The sequence below is a fragment of the Microtus pennsylvanicus genome, chromosome 4 (assembly GCF_037038515.1).
Source record: "Microtus pennsylvanicus isolate mMicPen1 chromosome 4, mMicPen1.hap1, whole genome shotgun sequence".
NCBI lineage: Eukaryota > Metazoa > Chordata > Mammalia > Rodentia > Cricetidae > Microtus > Microtus pennsylvanicus.
The window spans coordinates 26,224,280-26,249,674 of NC_134582.1; the positions used below are offsets into that span (position 1 = coordinate 26,224,280).

The 25,395-nt window shown below is 39.2% G+C and overlaps 1 protein-coding gene across 1 annotated transcript in view; it reads right to left on the reverse strand.

Moving 5' to 3' along the window:
- The window catches only part of Adamts19 (ADAM metallopeptidase with thrombospondin type 1 motif 19), a 172,398-nt gene that overhangs the window by 12,455 nt on the left and 134,548 nt on the right, over positions 1 to 25,395 (reverse strand). Inside the window, exons 18-21 of the mRNA XM_075970835.1 lie at positions 21,336 to 21,489; positions 13,812 to 13,947; positions 8,960 to 9,164; positions 7,895 to 8,047 (exon numbers count right to left, since the gene is read on the reverse strand). Coding sequence (XP_075826950.1) covers positions 7,895 to 8,047; positions 8,960 to 9,164; positions 13,812 to 13,947; positions 21,336 to 21,489 — 648 coding nt within the window. The remainder of the gene's footprint in view (positions 1 to 7,894; positions 8,048 to 8,959; positions 9,165 to 13,811; positions 13,948 to 21,335; positions 21,490 to 25,395) is intronic.

A 25,395-nucleotide genomic window follows, 5' to 3' on the forward strand; every position in this document is an offset into this window, starting at 1 on the left:
AAATCCTGTCTTGAAAATCAAATAAATAAATAAATAAATAAAAAATAAAAAAATAACTTTACACTGTTTTAATAAGGAAATATTTGATTGCAAGCAGCACATAGCATATATGGTATTGGCATATAGCAGCTATCTTTAAATGACTCCACCTTGACAGAAACCACGTATTTTCTAGGTCTCAAAGGAAACTCTTAGGCAAGAATCACTTGGTTCACTGTTTCTCTTCTAGGTTAGATAGCTGCTGTTTAACCGAGTGGTGGGTATTCCAACCACATTGTGTCACAGGAATGCCGAAGAAGTCCATTGTCCCCTAAAACTTTAAGGGGGTTGGTGAGATTGTTCAGTAGATAAGAGCGCTTGCACTGAACACATAAAGACCTGAGTTGGGATGCCCAGCCCCCACATAAAAAGGCTGCTTGTTTATGACCCCAGTGTCAGAGAGAAGCAACAGGTGGATCCTAAAAGCATATACACATGCATTTATTACACACACACATGCTCAACATTAGAAATATTTATTGTCCCAAATACTAAGACAGTTAAATAAGGATGGATTTACTTTAAAACTACATTTTAAAGAAGTATGAACTAATATATAGGAAAAAATGAGGGAGCTGTTCAGCTACATAAATGAGATTATATTGGTTTAATTTTCTTAAAACGACTTTTAATAATTTTTTGTCCTTTCACTAATAAATAAGGAATATCTCCAAACGCAGGAGACTGAGGCAGAAATATCTCAAGTTCAAGGTGACTGAAGGCTGCATAGTGATTTCTAGTCTAGTCCAGGCAGTGTTGTGGGATCTTACAAAAAAAAACAAATGAATAAAACAAATCACATGCACAATGTGTGTGTATGTATGTATTATGTATATATGTATACATATCTATAAACATACACATAAAAATAAATATAGTTGTAGCAGTAAGGCCAGAAAGATGATATTCCGAAGAAATATAATTATCAAGTGTATTTGTTTACTTAAGGAGAAATGGGTTGATGTATATTCAGTCAATATTTCTTAACTACAAGTGCCTATTTGCTAAGATAGTTCTAAGAAGAGGCAAGGAGTTCAGATATTCTAAAGAAAGCAACAATAACTAATTAGCAGAACAAAATTGCAGTCAAGTGAGGAGGATTTTCGCAGCTTATTTTATTGCTGACACCCTTAAACTGGTCCTTGAAGACTTCAATAGTCAGGAGAATTATAAAGACTGTACACAGAAACTGAGGTTGCAAAAGAAAAAAAAACTGCTCAAGCCCAGAGTTGTAGAAATACTTTGGTTGATGAAAATGAGGATGAGCAGACAGTTCTGAATAGGTCAGAATATGGGAAGTGTTAAATGGCAGAGGATTTGGCAGTGGACAGTGGTCTGGGGACTGAGTTAGCAGATATGTTCTGTCTTTCTTCTCAGCACTATCTTCTGCTGCTATGGGAAAGCGCCAGGGGCAGCCAGTGATCCGCACATTTTGTCCATCCAGAAGGGGTCTTTGTCTGATTTTTTCAAACCCATAGCTCACCCCAACTTCCTGTTTATTAAATAGTGTCATCATCATCTATTGCCTGGCTGGAGCAGGCGTGGCCATGTCAGAGGAAGTGTGTCACTAGGGGAAAGCTTTGGCAATATGAAAAATAGTATAATAAAGTCCCGTATACATCAAGTGCTAGCCAACTGGATCAACACAGACCAGCATGATAGGGGATAAATATCCTATCTGTCTGTCTAGCTATAGCCACCTCTTCTCAGCACTGGGGAGTTAAAGTCCAACTCTTGTATGCGCTAATAAAGATCAACTACAAATTAACTATTTCATCCTCTAGTTGTTTTCCTAAGTATTTTATCACAGCAACAGAGAAACAAACTAATACAGAAATTGGTACCAAGAACATAGTGTATTTCTGTGATGAATCTGTCCATATTATTTTTTTTTGTGGGGGAGGTGGAGGTGAGGAAGGACCATGGAAAGAGTTTGGGCTAGAGATGGTGGCCACTTTAGTGCTCAGAGTTGAATGAGATGATTTAGAAGTTGGGAAAATAAAAACTTAGAGAGAGGTGCAGAAATGGAGGTTTACACTGTTAAGTTTTGGAGAGAAACAGAGATACTACCAAGGCCTTTTGTGTGATATTTTGGATTAAGAGTCTGTGTACATGGAAACTTTGCTTTTCTGAGGCAATCAATGCTGACTGGTTAGGGCTAAAGAGCAGCTGTGATGCAGAAGAGACCAGCATCATTGAGACCAAGTCTTCTGGATAGCATTTCCTTAGGGGCAGCACACAGAAACTGTGGTCCAGAAACGGCCAAAGCTGCACCTCAAGCTGTTAACCAAATTGTAGTATTAATGGGGTCACAGAGAGCTGCTGAGGGTTGGCACTGTGGGAGTGCAGGAGTTACCACCGGAGAAAGCAGAGCCTCAGTTCTAGCAGAAACTCTAGGAATGAATGGGTTTCGGGGAGTAGCTGAGGCTTTGCACCATGTGACAGGGTTGGAATTCCTGAAAAGAGGCCAATTTAGGCCACAGGTGAAGGGGCAGCCACAGACGTAGTAGAGACCTGACACAGCTGGAGGTGCCAAAACTGTGGTGACAACCAAGAATAGCAGCAGGTGAGGTCCAGAGCTGGCCTGGGCCTAGGAGACAAGCCGTGTGCACTCCGTCTGGCGGAGCAGAGCGGGTAGAGCTGCCAGTGCACTTTGGAGGTCAGAAGAGCGTGAACGAGTCTGGATGTTAGGCGCTGAACTACAAGACTTGGAGCTAATTGCTTCACTTTGGTTTTGCTTAACTGTGATTGAATTTATGTCCTGGTTCTTCCTTCTTGCAGTAAGAAACGATGTAACTTAGTTTGGATTTTATAGGAGATGACAGTTAAGAGTAGATATTTTAAAGACATTGAACTTTTAGTGTTGGAATTTTAGAAATAGTGGACTTTTAACGTCATGATATGCTTTTTATTGTGAAATTGACACATAATTGTGGCAATAAACAAGAAAGGAATGGTTATAATTCAATAGTCACGTACTTGCGTTAATTATGTTTTGTCAGCTTGACAGAAACGAGGGTCATCTGGGGGTGGACACCCACTTGAGTAGTTGCCTCCATAAAATTGGCCTGGGGGCATCTATGGGACATTTTCTTGATTAATGATTTATATAAGAGGGCCCGTTCCACTGTGAGCAGTGTCACCTTGGACAGGTGGTCATAAGTTATAGACGAGAAGAAGCGAAAGGAACAAGCCATGGAGGGGTCCTAAGTTGTGTTCCTCCATGGTCTGATTCAGTTCTCTCTTCCAGATTCCTGCCTGAAATTTCTTCCCTGGCTTTTCTCCCTAAAGTATTATGTACGGTAAAGTGAAATAAAGCCTTTCTTCCTCAAGTTGCATTTTTCTCAGTGTCTTACCACCGTGATAGAGAAGTAAACTAACGCATGACTGTTTCTTTGTTCTTATAATTAAGTCTGAGTTACCTTGATTTAGTATTTGCTTAACCCAATGACTCTTTACAGTTTTGCTGGGTGATTACGCAAAACACAATTACAGAAAGAGCTGCTCTATTTTACCTGATCAAATTGTATATTCTAATTTTGAGCTTTTTAAATTTGATCAATTACCCAACAAGTGTGAGATGAGCAAGGACTGTCAGAATACTGTTTCCAGAGAATGAACAAAAACTTCAAATAAAATTTTGAGATTTATAACTACTTAAAACTAGAAAATCATCGCAAGTAAAGATGACATCAAAATACGTACAAGAATCACTCTCCCCTCCCCTTGATGTTATTTTATAACCAGAAAGTGTTTCTCTACTTTTTACAGAGAATTACTTTGGTTTTTAGATTCTTTGCCTCTGCAATTTCCCTACTGTTTATTTGAAGATGATTCCTTGAGGGCAGTTTTTTTTTTCAGGGATAGGTTGAAAGGGCTCATTGTCCTTTGTGTTTTGTATTTACACAGATATTTTTAACGAGACATACAGTTAACCCATTCAAAATGATTGGCTGTATATCGGTTAGGATTATATGACCTCAAAAGACTCATAATAATATGTAGTTCCAATACTGATTTAAAATGTCATAATTTGATAAGCAGCCCAAACTATTGTTTTTTGGAGTTTGGTAATTTTTCATTACTAAATAATCTTGGATTTTAAAGCATGAAATAAATCTAACAATAGAACAAAAATAATTAATTTGGTTCAATGACATAAATCACTTGTTAATATTTCATGGAAGACCAAAATCCATTAAATCTTCAGAAAAGGACAAAATTCTCTGTAACAGGTAAATAAAATGCTTTCATTTGTTCTTCTGTTGGCCTCCAATAATGCAAACCAGAAGTTGTAGAAGTCCAAATGAAGGAAGAGAAGCCAAATTTCAGAAGAAATATGTCATCTTATTAAACTCAAAGAATGATGTAATTTTTCAATTCATCTTAAGTGAGTAAATGCAGATTCATGTTGCCACAAAAAATGTGGGTCTTGTTCCCCTCCCTTAAGTAAGATTTTCAGGCCACATCCTTATCAGCCCTAGTCAGAATGTGACACACAGTTGTGTCAACAGTTAACCTAAGCCACACCAGGGGGACAACACCGTGTGTCCTAGGTTAATAACACTGTGAAAGAAACATGGGCCACGTCCATGGCAGTGCATCTACCTAGAAATGAGATTTTCTGTCTTTCCACATGAAGGTCTATTTGTTTGTTTATTTCAATGGCATTAGGGTTTAAACCCGGGACCTTGAAGATGCTAGGCAAGCACTCTACTACTGAGGTACATCACTCTCCTTGGACCTGGTCGCCCTGTCCCTTACACTGCCCCTAATCCCATTGTCTGCACAAACCCATCCCAAATCTAAATGTTAGAAATCACAGAAACTAATACAAATGCAATGGAGTAGTTTAAGGCATTAGCCATATTCTGCATCTGCCTTTGATCGGTATCAGCTTCCTTAAGGATGCAGAGGCAGTGGGGGAGCCTGAGGACTCTCTCTTCTCACTGGTTCAGTGTATACTGTGTCTCAGCAGGAGAGGAGCCTTTGTCTCTTGGTAGACGTTATGGACAGCAAATTCAATATTCCTGATCAAAGCCACACCAAGTTTAATATTAAGTCCACTTAGGTGTATTGATAGTATAAAACCCTGGGTGGAAACTGAGTGAAGATGACAGATTAATTGCTCTCGGAGGAGCACAGACATCCAGCCACAACCACATACATCTTGTTGCTATTTATGCTGTAAAGACACAGCTGATAAGAATCAGAGGTCTGTGTTCTCTCCGTCCCTGAACACTTTCATCCCAGGAACACAATAACTGCAGTGCTGGCCCTCTCCTCGGTCATTGTTTGGGATGTTTTTCATTTTAACATGAAAGCCGTATCTTAGGAGAAAGGGGGTGAAGTCAGGAACACTCACAAGGAGCCGCTGGTTTTCATTTGTGTACATTGCTGTCTGAGTTTGTGATGCTGAGACCTCAAGAAGGAAAAAAAAATGTCTCTAAGGAAAAGGAGAAACATATTTTCATGTAAAGAGAGAGTGAGGGGGAGAGCAAGAGGGAGGAAGCACAGACAATGAGGTTGGGAATGAGAACAACTGAGTAAAGAGAGAGCAGGCAAACCAAGGCCTAGTCTGTGAATGAAGAACACTCACTAAACCACACTCTTCCTTGAGCACCACAAGCGCTGTGTGGTAGTTGTATAGCACCATAACGCAATGAGAAGTTATTCAATCAAACTATACCTGTGAATTTTATGCATAATGGTGGTAAAATTAAAAAACCACAGGTTTTCCTAATTTTCTGAGAAATCACCACATTGACATCCAAAGGGGCTGTACCAGCATGCACTCCCACCAGCAATGCAGGAGTGTTCCCTTTACCCCACAACCTCTCCAGCATAAGTTGTCATCAGTGTTTTTGATCTTATTCCATCTTACACTTGTAAATCTCAGAGTTGTTTTGATTTGTATTTCTCTAATAACTAAGGATGCTGAGCATTTATTTCCTTAAGTATCTTTCAGCCATTTTAGATTCCTCTGTTGAGAGTCCTCTGTTTAGGTCTGTACTCCATTTTTTTTAATTGGATTATTTGTTCTTTTGATGACCAATTTCTTGAGCTCTTTGTATATTTTAGAAATCAGACCTCTATCTGATGTAGGGTTGGTAAAGATCTTTTCCATTCTGTAGGCTGCTATTTTGTCTTGTTGACTGTGTCCCCAAGATCCAGCAATACCACTTTTGGGTATATAACTAAAGGATGCTCAATCGTACCACAAGCGCATGTGTTCAACTATGTTTATAGCAGCATTGTTTGTCATAGCCAGAAATTGGAAACAACCTAAATGCCCCTTGACCAAAGAATGGATAAGAAAATGTGGTACATTTACACAACGGAATACTACATAGCAGAAAAAAATAATGACATCTTGAAATTTGCAGGCAAATGGATGAAGCTAGAAAACATCATATTGAGTAAGGTAACACAGACCCAGAAAAATGATTATTATATGTACCCACTCATAAGTGGTTTTTAAACATAAAGCAAAGAAAAAAAAAACACTCTACAAATGACAATCCCAGAGAACCTAGACAACAATGTGGACTCTACAGCCAGGCCAACCATACCCACATATATACACACACAAAAATACACCTATGTTTCCCACCCCTGCAAACTACCCACACACACATACAAACACACATACCTATGTTTCCCACCCCTACAAACTAACCCACACACATACAAACACACACCTATGTTTCCCACCCCTATATCCACACCCAAACTACCCATACACACACACAGACACACAGACACACACACACAAACATACACCTATGTTCCCCACCCCTACATTTACACCCAAGCCACTACACACACAAGAAAAGAGATTGGTCTTTAAATGCCCATGATCTCGTGTGGGGAAACATTGGAAAGCTGGAATTCACATACTTCATATACTAAAAGTATGTCTTCCAGAATGATCTGTCTTATTTTTTGGAAAGCTACCATGCTTCCTAATGTTCCATAGCAGATCTTTCTTTCAATTTATGAAACCCAAGAGAGGAGGCTTGTATTTCTTCTATGCCACAGCATTGGCTGTTCCGTGTTGAACACAATGCCGCCTCTGAATGTGGAATTATTACATTTGGGGAAATAGCACATTAGGGCTGTGTTCACCCAGATTCGATGAGAATTTATCTTAAAATGTGGAGCTCAGTAATGTTCTATGAAGAGAACTTATTAGGTGAATTCCACGGCCTCATCATATATGAACCTCCGCATGGGCCACATATGTTCCGCATATGAAAAATTTATAGCAAATTTTACTGTTACCATGTAATAAGACTGCCCACTGGCCAAATGAATTCTATCCATTTGAGGTGATTTTAGCAGTGTTATTCTGGTCCCACTCTTGACGAGCCGGTATGCCCCCTCGTCCCACCTCTTCCTGGCATGTTTCTCTATCCCTCTGTTGTCGCCTGTGTTCCAAGTTTGTTCTACCAAAAACAGGAAATGAGTGATTTCCGTTTCTACTGTACACAACCCAAAACACTGACCGCAAAGAACTATATCTGTCCCTTTGCTTTTCTGCTGGAAACCCCTTTATTTGTAGTTTGAATTAACTCATTTATAGTACTGTATCTATCAGATATTATTAAACATATTCTGAGGGAGGACTATAACCAAAAATATAGCACAAAATAATGTTCATTATTTCTAGAGATTTATTTATGCCAACTATGATGTTACACACTTTCTGTGCTTTATCTCAATCATTAAACCATTCCCTCAAATCATCATCTCGGGGAAATAGACAGGAGTCAAAGCTGGGCATCGAACCCTCTACCCCTGATGTCCGCCTCTTCTCCCTATGCCTCCTGTGCCCAGCACAACTTATCCTCACCTTAGACCAGTCACCAACACGCCACACATAGCACTTGGAGTAGTCCTCACAGTCCTCCGCCTCCCTGGGTCGGGTGGAGAGGACACACTTCTTTCTCGGGTTCGTGCACCTCACGGTCCTGTGCCGCACGCCTTTGCCACACTTGACTGAGCACTGGGAGATAATATTACAGGTTTGGATAGAGTTGGTTCAGGCTATGGGTTAAGGCATGTCTATAACAGTTTCTATCATTTCTCTTACTTTTAAAAGGATAGCTAGTAATTTTAAACAAAGCTTGTCTATCGTTTTATACCATACAGCAAACTATGAAATTACGTACCTAGATAATTTTTCTGTGTGTCTACATGGGGGTGGACTTTGCACATGTGTCACGTGTGTGTGTTCGTAGGGCTCCATGCACTTACACACCTAAATTGCCGAAGAGAGGTCACTGAATGCATACATTAAGTGGTGCGTACAATTATGTTAATATATATGTAATGATAATGTGAGTTTGTCACTGTGGATTGGCATGGAACACACTTGGATGTGGCACACTGCAAGCTTACAAGACTGTGTGGTGCAGTGAGCTCACCCTGGTCTACACTGCAGCTTTATTACTTACATAGAGTTCTTGAGTGAATGAATTCCCCTAGGTTATACTGCCCATATATATAAAAAATTAGCAAATATTAAGTTTCTTACAGGTGTGCTTATATGTAAACAGTTGACCAAATAAGAAGTAAAATTTCATTGCTTGCACAAATAAAATGATTGCTAAATGTTGGTTCCCTTTTAATATTCAGAGACATGCAAGGAGTCAAATAGACATGTTAATGTGTGCCTCTTCAGCAGTGCTCATACGTGAGAAAAATCAAAAGTCTAAAATTCACATGAAATGGTCTATGGGTTATGTCAATATCTTTTTATATTCTCAAAAGTAGCTGTTTTTCTTTTTATCTGCAAAATTAGCAGTTTTACCTATCAGTTGTCATGCACAGTGATTTGGGACACGACACAAAAAGATTTTGTAGGAGCGAAGAGTCCGAGGAGGAAAAAGGGAAAGAAACGGGGTACTTCCGGTACCTCAGACCACACTCCTGCCTCCCACACCGTCATGCAGTCCTGGCCCTCACAGCGCTGGGCAGTCGCGGGCTTTGGCCCCAGGCAGTCCCTCTCCCAGGCTCTAATTAGCGTCCCATTGTTCAGTTGCTGGGTGCAGGCCACTTGTCTGCTCTGCACGCCTTTCCCGCACGTTCGTGAACACGTGGTCCATTCTGTCATCATCCATCTAAAAGCAAAGCCAAGGTCATTGGAGACAAATCAAAAGCTGTCAACTTACCATGTGCTCGACGCCTTTGGGGTTAGCAGCAAGTTACAGTAATTTACATTAACTTTCCTTAAATTTGAACATACTATACTTTGTGCACGTCCTTCAATGTTCCATAATGCTTATCTCTGCAATGTTCTTAACTCTCAAGATAGATATGCATTGCCATTCCTAGTGTTCTATGTGTTAACCTCTCTGCTCAACAAGTACTTACAGAACCATGGATATAAAATGTTTTTTTGGAATTATTCCTTTTCTTTGCATTACAAATAGTCACAAAACCCATATGCATCAGGAACCACAGCCATTCTGGCGGTTTACAGAAAGGCGAATTGAATAACACAGAGATTCAGTAAGTTAGGAGATATATGGTATATGATTTAGCTTTGCTACTGAAGAGCTCTCATGCAAATACAGATATATGAGTTTATTAACATGATCTCATTTTAGTGATCCTTGGGACTCTAATAATTTTTTTCAGTCCTGCTTATTCAATCACTCAGTAAGTACACACACACACCCCAATACCCCCCCCCACACACACATTTTAATAGATGAAGAGGTTTTAGTTACAATGATCAGGGTAGTAATATGTATCTGTTACTGTTACTTCTAATGACTTGAGGTGTATCACAGGGATTAACCATCTATTCTAATTTAACTTCAGGAAGAAACCAGGTCCTACGTTATGAATAGTCTCCTTTCACACTGTTCTGTATTTACTCATATTCTTGCAATGTGGAGGAGTCACAAGCCTATATGCTGAAGTGGAGTGAGGAGAATCCCAAGGCACTGAGACACAGCATAAAGCTACCTTGTAAAAGGTCACAAAAATATAAACACGGTGACATAGAGTCCATCTGATAACTGAAATAGCTTCATAGTGAGTATAAGGATACTGTGAATGGCATGACTATGTGGGCCCAAAGGATGGTTCACACTCCAGGAAATACGGAGAGGATAGAGTTGGACTTGACTACACTAATCAGAAGGCATGGAATTTAGAGTCACGTAGATTGTTTTGTATGGCTAGTTCAGTGTCAAAATGATCCAGCAAGTTAAAGTTCCTGAACCAAACCTAACAACCTGAGTTCAGTGGGGTCCCATGTGACAGAAGGAAATAATAATCCACCCTGCTCGTTTTCTTCTGAGCTCTGCACTAGTCCCTTGGCTCCTCTCTCCAAACAAACAAACAAGAAAGAATATCCCAGTCTGGAGAGAAGGTTCCGTGGTTAAGAGCACTGACTATATATATATATATATATATATATATATATATATATATATATCTCCCAAAGTAAGGTACAAATCCTAGAGGCAAAACGTAATTAAAGAGAAACAAGATAATTTAAGTTAGAAAAGATGGCTGGAAACAAGCCAAGCTAAGGACACATAAATAAGTAAATTTATTTGAGAGTTGAATGAAGGGCCCCCTAAGAGAGAAAGAAAGAAAGGAAGGAAGGAAGGAAGGAAGGAAGGAAGGAAGGAAGGAAGGAAGAAAGAAAGAAAGAAAGAAAGAAAGAAAGAAAGAAAAAAAGAAGTTACATGCATCTGCATGTGTATATACATACGTATGTCTAAATATACCAAGACAACTGGCTCACTATGTATAATGTTACTTGTATGTATTATATTTACTGTCTATTTTGTATTCTGTGGATATTTTTTGGAGATGTATGTGATGGGTTTTACTGATTGCCAGTGTAATAGGATCTAGAATCAGCCTGTAGAAAAATCTCTGGGGAAGCCTGTAAGGTATTGTTGAGAATAGGTTAACTGAGCTGGGAAAAACCACATTAAATGGGGGCAGCACCACTCCCTGAACAGAGATCTTGGGCTTTAGAAGAAGGAGAAAGTGAGCTGATACTACTTCTACAGATAAAATGTGATGAGTTCCTGTAGTCCCAACTTCCCCACCATGATGGACTGAACAACTTCAAACTGTGAGCCAGAAAGGCCTTTTGTTCTCTACCTAGCTTTCTGTTCTCTTCACATTTACTTATCTCTTTTGTATATGCAAGCTCATGTGTGTGAATAATTGTATAGATATGTGTTTCCTATGTCACACATGTGGAGGTTAGAGGACAAGTCATGGGAGTCAATTTTCTCTTTCCACTTTGTGGGACCCAGGAGTTGAACTCAGGTAGTCAGACTTGGTGGCAAGCATCTTCATTCCCCAAGAGCCATCTTGTGCTCCCTTAGGATGCTTTTGTGATGATATTTCATAATAGCAGCAAGAAAAGGGGCATAGAGTGTGGATGGCCCTAGAAATTATTCCCTGAAGAGACAAAAGAGAAGCAGGGGGAAAAAAGAAGGATGGGCTCTGTCGGCAGATCTTGGAAAGATTTCCTTTCATTATCCAATTATGTCATGTTCACTGCCTTCCTCACTGACATTGCTTCCTGTTAAAGACATTGTCTCCCTGTCCCCTGGAAGGAAGATAATAACGTATAACTTCTAGTCTGCTGCAAAATGTCTCACTTTTCTAAATTTTTGTCAAGGCATCTTCTCCGAGGTGACTTATGGCATCAGCTGGTAAGCAAATGCTGAGAACCACATGCTTTATTCTGCCACAGAGAGTTGGGAAGCAACCAGGACATTCTAGTCTTAAAATTATAAGCTCATTCGAGATCCCTGATGCAGCAGAAAAGGCTGGTGCTTTCAACCAACAGTATACATAAACTGTGGTTTTAAGTTAAGAGCATCACATAAAATAATTGAGACTTTAACACCTTTAATCCTTGCTCTCTGGAGGCAGAGGCAGGCAGATCTGTGAGTTTGAGGCCACCTTTGTCTACAAAGTGAGTTACAGGACAGCCAGGGCCACGTAGAAAAACCCTGTCTCACAAAAAGAATAAATAATAATAATAATCTATCATTAATACTATACATAATTATAGATTGATATTAATGTTATACATAGTAATAGTTTTTTAACATTTCAATATCAATATTGAAAAGGTAAAGAAGTCTTAGTACTCATGGAAATACAAAGAGTCCAGATTCTTTCCTGGCAGGACAGAGCACTAGTTCTACTGGTTTCTCTGTCCAGTGCTGACTGGAAAGGACTCAGGACCTGCCTCCTGCCAGAAAAGACTTCAATATCAGCCACCCAATTACACTACTTCATAAAAAGAGCATGGATAGTCCAGGTGCACAGTGGTGATAGAATGCACAGCAACGTACTTTCTTCTGCGAATTCTTGTCAAACCCTTCCTGTGTTCTGTTAGAAGTATACAACCTATGTTGGGGTTAGGACTGTCAGTGGAGAAGGAAAAATTAGGAACAACACCGAATCCACAGCAAAATAAGTCTTGAAACCTCAACACTATAAAGAAGAAAAAGATTCTCCAAACATTTTAAGCTTTCACAACATGGAATGAACTCACTCAGGAGGGCTGAATAATTTTGTTTGGTAATACAGAGGGAACAGGGAGACTTCAGCATATAAAAGGGATGGAAATGAAATCCAGAAGTGAACATTTACCTAGGCACTACTAATTTCCAAAGAGATAGGAACAAAAGCGAAATTAGCTTAACTGGCAGTTTTGTTCCTCCAACCACATAGCCCCTCCCATGTTTTCTTTTTGGAGTAGGACATTATAGGGAAGATTAGCTGTACAGGACTACAGCGCTGTACATTTTTTTTTTGCATGTCTAAGTTTAGGGTATGCAAATTCTCTACAATTCAATTGCAAAAGCAGTTAAGAAGGTGGATGAATTCTCTGATTTTCTGAGAACTTTCAACTCAGTCTAAAGCGCCAAGTCTCAACAATCCTGAGTGTCACATAAAGTAAGTATTCTTTCACTAAGCCAGAGTTATCGATGTCCCTCGTTCTCTTTTTATTGGACCATCCTAAGCGTGATAAGGCTTGTGTCACTGGGCTGTCTTAAACACACCTTTCATTTTTATGAGAAAGTATGTGAAATATTAGGCCCCACTATGGAAGCCATGACAAGTACCCATAGAGCAAAGTATACCCCAGTTCGTACATTCTTATCTGTTCCCACTTCCGCTACCACAGTCAAGGTCCTACTTCCTTTCACACTCACAACAGTCAGCATTGCTACTTGCTTCTTATACATGAGCCTTGACGGTCTTATTGCTCTGTCTTCACTGAGGAAACCATAGTCAAACCTTGAAATCTGGAGACTAGATATCGGGAATTGGGCAGTTCGTCTTGAGACCTTTTGAAGGAATGAGGATCTTAATAACAGAGCCAGAAGGATTCCATGCCCCCTGCTGTCTTCCTGGGGCTAGATCTGCCCAGACTTGCCCTCATCAATTTTTTCCCATCAAATTCTAGCATCTTGTCTCAGAGAATTCTGAGGCAAACAGCTAGATTCAACTAAACTCCAATAAGCTTGAAGAGATGACTCATAGTTTCTTCTTAAACTTAAGATGTAACCCCTCTTCCTTATTTATGGGATTATTTTACATTCTGTAGAAGTTACCCGTAAATCTTAACCCTGCTCTCTACTGTTGCCTAATTCAGTGCTCACGCTTGGGTACGGATTTCTTTGTAATACGCTGAAGAACAGTTACTTTAGTAATCACTGAGTTAGTTCTAAAGCGAAACCTTGCAGTGACCACGAGAACACAGTTACCTTGTTTGACAAGGTTGCTCATTGCACTTTCGAATTTGTGGCTCTGGCTTGGTTAAGTACTTGCATTTCTTGTTGTCCACAATGCTGATATTCTTGCTCATGATTTTTGTGCAGGACACTGTTGTCTTCCTCTCTCCTGCAAAGAGCAGATTGGATACATAATGCGATGTCATTACAGGCTTTTGTGAAGTGGAGATATTCATATAGTTTAAATAATGTATATTATCCCAATGAAAATGATATTATTTAAAAGTCACATAACAAAGTGTACCTCTGTAGGCTTAAGGGCTTTTTCTTCAAAGATAAATGGTACTTCCTATGCTACAGAATGATTGAGGTAGGACAAGTTAAGAAGATGCTGATTCAAGAGTTATTTTAGGGATCTGGCCATCTTCTAGCAATAAGTAGTCAAATGCCTTGTGTCTAGAACATTCTGAGACTATTCTCCATTATGAGAAGTCTCAAAAGCACACCCACAGGTACATGTATAGATTTCATTGCTAGTGTGTACATTACCAGCTCTGTAGTGAGCTTCACAGAGTATCACACACTTTGGAGTGCACCTTATAGCTTCATCCTTAGCGCTTCTGACAAAAGCCCTAGTAATTCTAGAAGTGACTGTCACTTTTCTTTGATAAAACTGTGAATTTATTATGTAAAAACTCTTATATAGTAAAAACTACTTGTATTTATTTTTCTTAAAGACACATACATATACCACTCTGTTGATATTAGCATCAACTTTAAAGTCTAGTAAATGTGTTCTAATTTCTTTTTTCACAACCTAAGTCTTATATATAGTATCCAATTAAGAGATTTAATAATGTATTTAATTTGTTGTTTAATGTTATCAGCAAAAAAATGTTAATGACAGAGGGTCATCTTGATTTTTGGGTTCACTGAATGATGAAAATGTCAATTGCAAACAAAAGTAACAAATTACTGGAACAGAAATTTGTGACAAATCTGGTTCATGAATAATCGTTGGTACTAAAAACCAAAGTTGCAAGCTTAAGATAATATAAAGATACCTCTGTTATACTAAGTAAAATAGAAAAAAATACATCTTACTACTAAAACAATACTGAAAATGGCAATTATATTTTAGTAAATTTTCTTTGGCTAATAAAATATATCTTGGAACCCATACACAATAGTAACTTCAAAACTGAAAATCAAGATAATATCCCTAAAACATAACTTTCTGTAAAACACATTCTTAAATATTGAAAAATCAAAGCATCTGAATTTCGAGAGCTCACCTCCAGTTTGGAGCTGAAGGCTGGTTCCCTCCTTACAACCTGGAGTCAGCTACAAAGAGCCACAGCTGTGCGCTGTGGGTGCTAAGATGGCAGGGGGCTGATGGGAGAACACTGGGTATTCTGCCTCTTACCCTCTTTCACCCCCTCCTCCTTGACTTATTATTTTCCTCATTTTAAATATTTTCAGGATACAAAAGCATATTGATAACACTTTTTTTATTTTTCAAAAAGTACCTCCTTATGTCTATTCAAAACTTTCTTCCTTCAACCTGCCCACTGTAGTACAGTGTGAGGGACCGTGGATACTGCTACCTATCAAATTCTAGCATCTCGTCTCAGAGAATTCTGAAGCAAACAGCTAGATTCAACTAAACGCCAATAAGCTTGAAGAGATGACTCATAGTTTCTTCTTAAACTTAAGATGTAACCCCTCTTCCTTATTTATGGGATCATTTTACACTCTGTAGAAGTTACCAGTAAATCTTAACCCTGCTCTCTCAACTGTTGCCTAATTCAGTGTTCACACCATTGGATGCTGCTGACTGCAGGGGGTGACTGAATCCCCAAGTGATACTAAAGACAATTTCCAAATGCACATTCTCATTTGGGGATATTTACTTCTATTGGTGCTCATAAATATTAAATAAATATATTAATATATATTCTGCTTGCATCCAAGAGATATATAAACATACATATGTTTATATAGATATAGATACAGATAGATAAATATATAATGCTTATATATCTATGTTTATCTATCTGTATATCTGTCTGTCTGTCTTGTCTGTCTATGTCTATTGGATGGAAACAGACTATCTTAATGGAGATGGCCCTGTGAATAAGAGATAAGCAGAGGAATGTAGACTTGCAAATTTTGGTGTGGTTGAGACTAGGAGAATGCAGGAGCTGAAGGCGTGGAGATGGTGGGGCCCAGCAAGAAAGAAAATATCCTTGTGGCAATGGTGACTGGTGAGAAGTTCCAATTCAAGTAGTGAGTTGAAATATGTGTGTTGGAGTTCATCTTGAGAGACAATTGTATTATGTAAAATCCCCCTTGGTGTCCTGTGTTGCTTTTGTTATGAAGGCCCCAGGGGGCAAGAGCATGGAGGGCCCATGTGGCCCTTGCTCTCTGTGCCTTCAGATGCTCCCTGAGCCTCTATGCCCCCTTAACACACTGTTTCATGCCCTGAACATTTTCTTGTTTATAAACAATACTTTTGTGTCTAGATGATATGGGCTTTGGCTTTGCAGTCCTCAACAAGACGCTCTTCACGTTTTACTTCTCGAATCCCTGCCTGTGATCAATATAGCCTTACTCTTTATATAGTCACATGACAGTATCTGGGTCACTCTCCTTCATTGCTTATCCCAGATTACTGTGTTGTATAGTCACATGACAGTATCTGGGTCACTCTCCTTCATTGCTTCTCCCAGATTACTGTGTTGTTTTTGACAGTGCTTCTAAAAAAAAAAAATCTAAAATCATAGTACCTTAGTGGTTTTCCCAGTACCATCTTCTCAGTTTTTAGTCCTATTTTCTTTCCAACAATCTTGATTTTTGTCCCATTTATGAAATAATAATTCCTTATATGAAATAAAAATTCCTATTATAATAATAATAACAACTTACTCCTGTCTGGATGTTCCATAACCTTTTCTCTATTTTTTTTATCATCTTTTATGTTCCCATCCTGTTAGTGCATAGAATCTGACAATTTCTAAAATCCAAACAGGTCCTATAACCCCTCAACCCTACCAGCTCTTCAAAGTCCTTCAATTCCATGCACCTTCAGTTCCCACTTCATACAACCGTTTGAACTCAACACATACAGTCTCAGGCCATCACTTATTCCTTTCTTGCTTTTGAAAATCCCCATTTTTGCTCTATAAGAATATTTGCAAACCATACACAGCCAGAAGGTACCACCCACTCACAGGGATTGAAGTCACGATAAATTCATGACCTGGAATTCAACTGGACCATTAGTGCTACTTCAGACCAAAATGCATGTTCCCATTAAGATGCAGATGAAAGGGCCAGCCTCTCCCTGGGGCACTGGCCAGATGTTAAGCATCACGAAAGCACTAATAAACTCGGTTAAAATCACTCAGTGTCAATGATAATTTAAATTCCTATTGTAAGTGGCCCCTTTGATGCTCATGTTTCTTATTCATGTAAATAAGCAAAGACACGGGTGGATAGGGCAATTTGAGTCCCTAAATGAAAGCTGATCACACTCCTTCCCATCTTTGAGCAAAAGTTCTAGCACTCAGTCATCCAGACTACCCTTATGCCAGCACTGATACTTTGAACATACCATAAAAACCTTAAAGAAACACAACGACCTTAACGGTTCCACTTTCCAATCAGGGCTGTTTTAAACACTTTATACTGACTTTTTGATATCTCCACGCTTAGTGAGCTCTAGGCCACCCTTAGCTATGTCTCTATGTTAGAAGGGCACACTTTCTCTACTGGCTTAGTGGAGGGACTCTTGTTACTGACAGAAGGACAGTTTCGTGATTGGAGCCAAAAGAAATCTGCCGTTGCAGCAGGGTCTGCTGTGACGGAGGAAAACAGCAACTATCTGCATAAAGAACTCAGTACCCCTTGTGAGCTGGCTGAGAAACGCCCTCGAAGGAGGTTCCCTGTGGCATTGCAAGATTAGTCCTAGTAGAAAGATTCTCTTGAATAGTCAGTTCTTGTTCACTTTTAATGGAAAAGGTCAAACAAGACCAAGCAATGACAGATAAGCGGCTAACAGTTCAAGCTGCAAAAGCAACAGACTGTCCAGATGTGGTGACAGCTGCAAGTGTCAGCCAATAGCAGCAGCAACAGCAGCAATAGGGGAGGACCTGGAGTCGGTGTCTCTTACATGGCAGCTAATGGCAGCAGCTCTAACGAGAAGCAGGTGAACGGTTTGAGAGAACAGCCACAGCAGGAACAAGAGAGACAACAGCAATCAAGGGGATGCAGAAAGGTGGCTGGATGGTAGAAGGCTGTAGGAGCCAGAGAAGAGAAACTGCAAGTCCTGGTCACTAGAAAAATTCCGGGGAACTGCTAACTCTTTAGGGCAAAATGTCTAACAGTCCTGACTAATATGCTCTATCACTGACCTCTGGCCATGATAGAGGGGAACTTACTAGTTGTATTGATTACTTTTCCATTTTGTAATAAGACATCATGACTAAGGTAACTTAAAGATGAGGTTCTTTTGGGCTTACGGTGTCAGAGGGCTAGAGTCCCTGATGGTGGGGTAGAGGTAGCAGGCTGTGGGTGGCTGGAGCAGCAACCGAGAGCTCACATCCTAGGGCAACCAGGATGCAGAAGGAACTAACTGGAAATGCATGTAGATTTAAGACCTCAAAGTTGTCCCCAGAGATATTTCCTCAGCATGAACAGGGGACCCTGTATTCAAACGCCTGGGCCTTATGGGTGACATCTCCTTCAAGCCACCACAGGAGAGGAGTAAAAAGTGCCACCATAGAGGCCTGCACGAGAGTACATATTGTTGCTGTCCCTACCTCCTGCAGCCACCAGCTGCTGATAGATGCTGAGAGCTATGAAAATGCCCAAGAGTAGCCCTTAAAGAACTCCTTGCTGGCATGTGGTTTGCAATTTGGCCTAAAGACTCCCACTCAGTCGATATGTAACAATTCCATTCTTCCTGTCTTTTAGTGGTCACTTCATATTTCTCCTTTCAAAGCTCCGCTATGTCCCTTGTCACCCTCACTCCCAGCTAAGTGGCCTTTGTGGACAGAATAGACACAACTGAAAATGGATTATTGTATGTTTCTCAAGCTGCTTGTTAGCCTGTGTCTAGGGATAGGCTGTCCATGGTTTTGTAAAGCCAACAAAATTACTCATTTCTTTCTTTCCCGTGCCATCCGGATATTGTTCCAGCAATTTCTCGCTCTCTCCTAGTCTGATGCTCTCCTGTTGAAGATGCACATAGACAAAGGATGATGTACACTGTGTCTTATTGGAATCAACAACAAAAGGGGAACCCTTTGACTTTCACTCCCTCCCTACAGTTACTGCCACGTTTGCTTCTCTCTTCTTCCAGCAACACGGACTGGGTTAGAGTTCCTGTCCTTAGTTTTCTTTTCCCCTTTGCATATGGTGGCTTTTGCATTTTTATACATGACTGTAATATATTTTGGTCATATTCACTATATTGTTTGCCCTCTCGCTCTCATCAATCCCCTCCCATCTCCTAACTTAGTCTCCCTTCTACTTTTATGACTTTTGTGTGTGCGACCCAGTGAGATTTATTAGGGTTACCCAGATGAGCATGGATAAGGCTTCCTTTACCATAGTGCACTTACCTTCCCCGTGGCTGTACCACTAAAGCCATGCTTCTCCTTCCCAAGTAACCATCAAGTGCCTATGGGTTCTAAGGTAAGGGTGGGGACCTCGGGGGCCCCTTCCCTTTCCATGACAGAACACTGATGGGGCCCTTTTGCTATTCTGCTATGAAATCATTCTGCTTGATCTTTTGAGATAAATATCGTATTAGAATTAATTTTACAGCACTAGCACTGACCTCTTTGTTTTACTTCTAATAAAAATGCATCTTTTTATTAGACGCTAATCAGTTCTGCATGTACTTGGCTACTTAGTAGATTTTGGCCTTTGGTTGTTCTGTCCTCCTTGTAGCATTTCTCTCGCTTGCCAGACAGACAGCACTGTGGCTCCCATATTCATTCCCTGCATTGCTTTTAATCAGCTTTGCCTTTTCTTCTCCTCTCCCCAAAAGCTCAATGGTAGAACACCCCAAATGTCAATCTTCCAACAGCTTTCTCTTTGTCTCCAGTCACTCTTTCAGTGACTCCATCTAGTCTCATCATATTTACTATGTTATTCACATGTTACATATGAATAACTTAATATTCCCTCTCCAACATCAGGCTTACATCCCCAACTGCACACTTGACATCACATTAGACCAGCATGTATCTCTTACTTCTGTTGAAGCCCTTGATCCTGACTAATCCTGACATTTCAGGCTTTCCTTTGTAAGTAATGATGACAGCATCCAGTCATTTGGAAGAACCATTCCGGTCACCGCGACTCTTCAGCTTCACATCTAGCTCAACAGCATGATTCATGAGTTCTCCTCCTCCCCTGCTGCCAACTGGCCTAATTTGCCTGTTTCCACAATTGCTGGAGTGCCGCATCTGCCTTTTTGCTCTGTTCCATTGGAGTAGCAGTGAAGAACACCTTCTTTGTACCTCCTATCACCCACAGAAGGGGGGTAGCAAGAAGCACCTAGCAATCGTCCGCACATCTGGTCTACCCTTGCTTCCCTTTACCCAGCGCTCTGCTCCATATTACAGCTTCAGCCTGTGCTCCCCCTAGAGTTTGACTCAGCATGGCTTCTGTGGAGGACTTTTCTGAAAATCTACTTTATGGTGCACTGCCTCCCTCTCACTTTCCCCTCCCCTGATTATTGTCCTCATTTCCTATTTTAGTATTCAGGATATATTCATGCAGTATTTTTTTTATTATTCAGGATACTTTTATCTATCCTGTTTTCTGTTTGCTTCATTAGGATTTGATGTGTGTGTGTGTGTGTGTTTATATAAAGATAAAAATTGTCTCTCAAGAGCTGTGATAAATTGTGTTGTAATTTTTATGGGGATTATATTGGCTTTGTATGTGGCTTTTGGTAATATGACTATATTTACTGTAATAATCTTATCAATCCATGAGCATAGGAAATTGTTCCATATTCTGATATCTTCTTCAATTTCTCCACAGTATTTTAAAGTTTTTTTTTTTATCATGCAAGTATTTTACTTGCTTGGTTAGAGTTACCCCATGATATTTTATATTTATTGAGTCTTCTGTGAAAGGTGTTGTTTCTCTGATTTCTTCAAGGCAGCTGGCTACTTTAGTTGAAAGTGTTTATCAGATGCTAATAGTAATAGAATGTATATCATGGCCTGAATGGTGTGTCTGGAACCTGGTATGCTGTAAACAAACACATTACTCTCTATGTCATAAATATAACAACCATCTCGGTGAGTGAAATGGAACAAGGGTGAGGAGCCTTTTCAGTTTAAGTAAGATTCTTTTTCCATGAAAGAGTTCAGATGTTCAGCTGGTACACACATTGTGATGAACGTAGTTTACAAACCTTTACGTATTCTTGAATTGTAAATTAGAGATTGTAGATCTATTGTAACTATCAATGGTTAATCAGAAAACAACTGTTGGATGTTTTGAAAAGAAAGAAGTTTTAAAATTCTTCACCTCCTCCACATGTGGCATTGCAATCCTCCCAGCCTGCATGCGTCCACATGAAGAGAGGTTCTGGCTCCTTGGAGCTCTGGTTGTCTGGAAGTGGGTCTGATGGAACTGTATATTCATAGTGAAGACCGTAATTCTGATCCTGAAACAGGAGTACCTGTGACACACAGAGTGATTAAGGAATATAATTTAAACCAGGGCAAATTCAACGACAGAACCTACAAATATATTGATACTTAAAAATATGAGTTACACAATGAACACAACAGACATTACTTTTAAAATGTCATATTTTTTTCAAAGATGGAGAGTCACCTGTGAGCTAAACATGTCACAATGAATGAGGCCGGAAATAACTGATCTTTTTTTTTTCTTTTAGATTTGGCAGACCATTTTCCAAAGCGTGATATATGTATATGATGATATTTTGGTGTGTATGTGTTCTAGGGGCAGAGACGTATGCTGCATCTGATGTCAAGATATAAAATAAACTGTGGATTTTCCATCCTTTGAAGAGATGGAAAGGAAGTCAATACGAGGTGTGTTGTCCGTTTTATGCCAACTTGACAAAGCTAGAGTTATTTGAAGAGAGAGCCCCTCAAATGAGAAAATATCTGCACCAAAATGGTCAGTAGGCAAGCCTATGCAGCTGAGGCACTTCTTAATTATAGATGTAGCAGCAACTTCCGGAGACACGGACTGCAACTGTGCAAAGCAGACCAAGCTGTGAGTGACCAGCCTCCCAGCTGGATAGGCCCTAGGCATTGGGGCAAAACCCCAGGCCCCTCCCCCACCCACTTCTGCTGGAAAGATTAGCTATCCTAATATCAAACAAAATAGACTTTAAACTAAAGTAATCAAAAGAAATGAAGAAGGTTATTTCATATTCATCACAGGAAAAGAATCCATCAAGATGAAGTTTCAATCCTGAAAATTTATGCCCCAAATATAAGGGCATCCGCATTTGTAAAAGAAACATTACTAAAGCTTAAATTACATATTAAACCCCACACACTAATAGTGGGAGATTTCTACACCCCACTCTTGCCAATGAACAGGTCTACCAGACAGAAAACTAACAGGGAAACAAGAGTACTATCAGATGTTATGACTCAAATGGGCTTAATAGATATCTATAGAACATTCCCCCCAAACACAAAGGATATAATTTCTTCTCAACACCTCATGGAACCTTCTCTAAAATTAATCATATACTTGGTCACAAAGCAAATCTAACAGATACAAAAAAAAATTGGAATAAACCCCTGTATCTTGTGAGATCACCATGGTTTAAGTTAGAATTCAACAACAATGCAAATTCCAGAAAGTTTACTAGCTCATGGAAACTGAATAATGCTCAACTGAATCACCCCTGGGTCAAGGAAGAAATAAAGAAGGAAATTAAAGACTTCCTAGAATTCAATGAAAATGAATGCATAACATACCCAAACCTATGGGACACAATGAAAGCAGTACTTAGAGGAAAGTTAATAGCACTAAATGCCTACATAAAGAAGTCAGAGAAATCCCACACTAGCAAATTAAGAGAACACCTGAAAACTCTAGAACAAAAATAAGCAAACTCGCCCAGGAGGAGTAGATGCCAGGAAATAATCAAATTGAGGGCTGAAATCAATAAAATAGAAACAAAGAGAAGAATGCACAGAATCAGTGAAACAAAGTGTTGGTTCTTCAACAAGATAGACAAATCCTTGTTCAAACTAACCAAAAGGCTGAGAGAGTATATCCAAATTAACAAAATCAAAAATGAAAAGGGTAGCCGGGTGGTGGTGGCGCACGCCTTTAATCCCAGCACTCAGGACGCAGAGGCAGGCGGATCTCTGGGAGTTCAAGGCTAGCCTGGTCTACAAGAGCTAGTTCCGGGTCCGGCACCAAAGCTACAGAGAAACCCTGTCTCGAAAACTCGAAAAACCAAAAAAAAAAAAAGAAAAAAAAAAGAAAAGGGTAGTATAACAACAGACACTGACAAAATCAAGCTAAACATCAGATCATACTCCAAAAACTATACTCCACAAAATTAGAAAATGTGAAAGAAATGGACAACTTTCTTGATAGGCTCCATATATTGAAATTAAACCAAGACCACATAAACATATTAAACAAACTTCTAACCCCTAAGGAAATAGAAGCAGTCATTAAAATTCACCAAAAAAAAAAAAAAAAGGCCAAGACCAGATGTCTTCAGCATAGAATTCTACCAGAATTTCAAAGAAGAGCTAATCCTAATACTCCTCAAATTGTTTCACACAATAGAAACAGAAGGAACATTGCCAAACTCCTTTTTATAAGGCTACAGTTACCTTGATACCCAAACCACACAAAGATGAAAGAAAGAAAGAAAGAAAGAAAGAACGAAAGAAAGAAAGAAAGAAAGAAAGAGAACTACAGATCATTTTCCCTCATGAACATTGATGCAAAAGTACTCAATAAAATACTGGCAAACTGAATCCAAGAACACATAAAAAAAAAAGAAAGAAAGGAAAGAAAGAAAGAAAGAAAGAAAGAAAGAAAGAAAGTCCACCGTGACCAAGTAAGCTTCATCCCAGAGAGGCAGGGTTGGTTTTATATACAGAAATCTGTCATTATAATCCCCCAAATAAATAAACTGAAAAAAAATATGATCATCTCATTAGATGTTGAACAAACCTTCATCAAAATCCAACAATCCTTCATGATAAAGGTTTTGGAGAGATCAAGGATACAAGGAACATATCTAAACATAATAAAAGCAATTTATAGCAACCTGACAGGTAACATCAAATAAAATGAAAAGAAACTCAAAGCGATTCCACGAACATCAGGTACAAGACAAGGCTGCTTGCTCTCTCTGTATCTATTCAATATTGTATGCAAAGTTATAGGTAGAGCAAGAAGACAACAAAAGTAGATCAAAGGATACAAATTGGAAAGTATTGCTATCGCAGATGATATGATTGCCTACATAAGTGATATAACTATCACTATTTGCAGACTATATGATTGTATACAATCCCCAAAACTCTACTTCATAAGCCTATACTGATAAATACCTTCAATCACGTGGTGGGATACAAGATTAACTCAAAAAAAATCAGATGCCCTCCTAAATACAAATGATAAATGAGATATATCTTGGGGTAACTCTATTCAAACAAGTGAAAGACCTGTATGACAAGAACTTTAAGTTTCTAAAGAAGTAAATTGAAGAAGATATCAGAAAAGGGAAAGATCTCCCATGCTCTTGGATAGGTAGGAACAACATAACAAAAATGGCAATCTTACCAAAAGCAACCTGCAGATTCACTGCAATCCCTATCAAAATACCAAAACAATCCTTCACAGACCCTGAAAGAACAATACTAAACTTCATATAGAGAAACAAACAAACAAACAAAAAAACAGAATACCTAAATTAATCCTGTACAAAAAAAAGGACCTTCAAGAGGCATCACCATTCCTGACTTCAACTCTTCTATAGAGCTATAGTAGGAAAACAGCTTGATATTGGCATTAAAAGCAGATAGGAGGACAAATAGAACCAGATTGAAGATCTTGACATTAATTCACACACTATGAACATGTGATTTTTGACAAAGAAGCCAAAATGGTACAATACAAAAAGAAAGAAAGAAAGAAAGAAAGAAAGAAAGAAAGAAAGAAAGAAAGAAAGCATCTTTAACAAATGGTGCTGGCATAACTGGACGTGGACATGTACAAGATTGCAAATAGATCCATATCTATCACCATGCGTAAAACTTAAGTCCAAATGGACCAAAGATCTCAACATGAATCCAGTTACACTGAACCTGATGGAAGAGTAAGTGGAAAGTACCCTTGAATGCATTGGCACAAGAGACCACTTCCCAAACAGAATGCCAATAACACAGACACTGTGAGCAACAATCAGTAAATGGGACTTCCTGAAACTGAAAAGTTATTGTAAGTCAATGGACAAGGCAAAAAAGAAAAAAAAAACTACAGCTTACTGAAGAGGAAAAGATCTTCACTAACCCTACATCTGAGAGGGTTGATCTCCAAAATAAATACAGAACTCAAGAAAGTA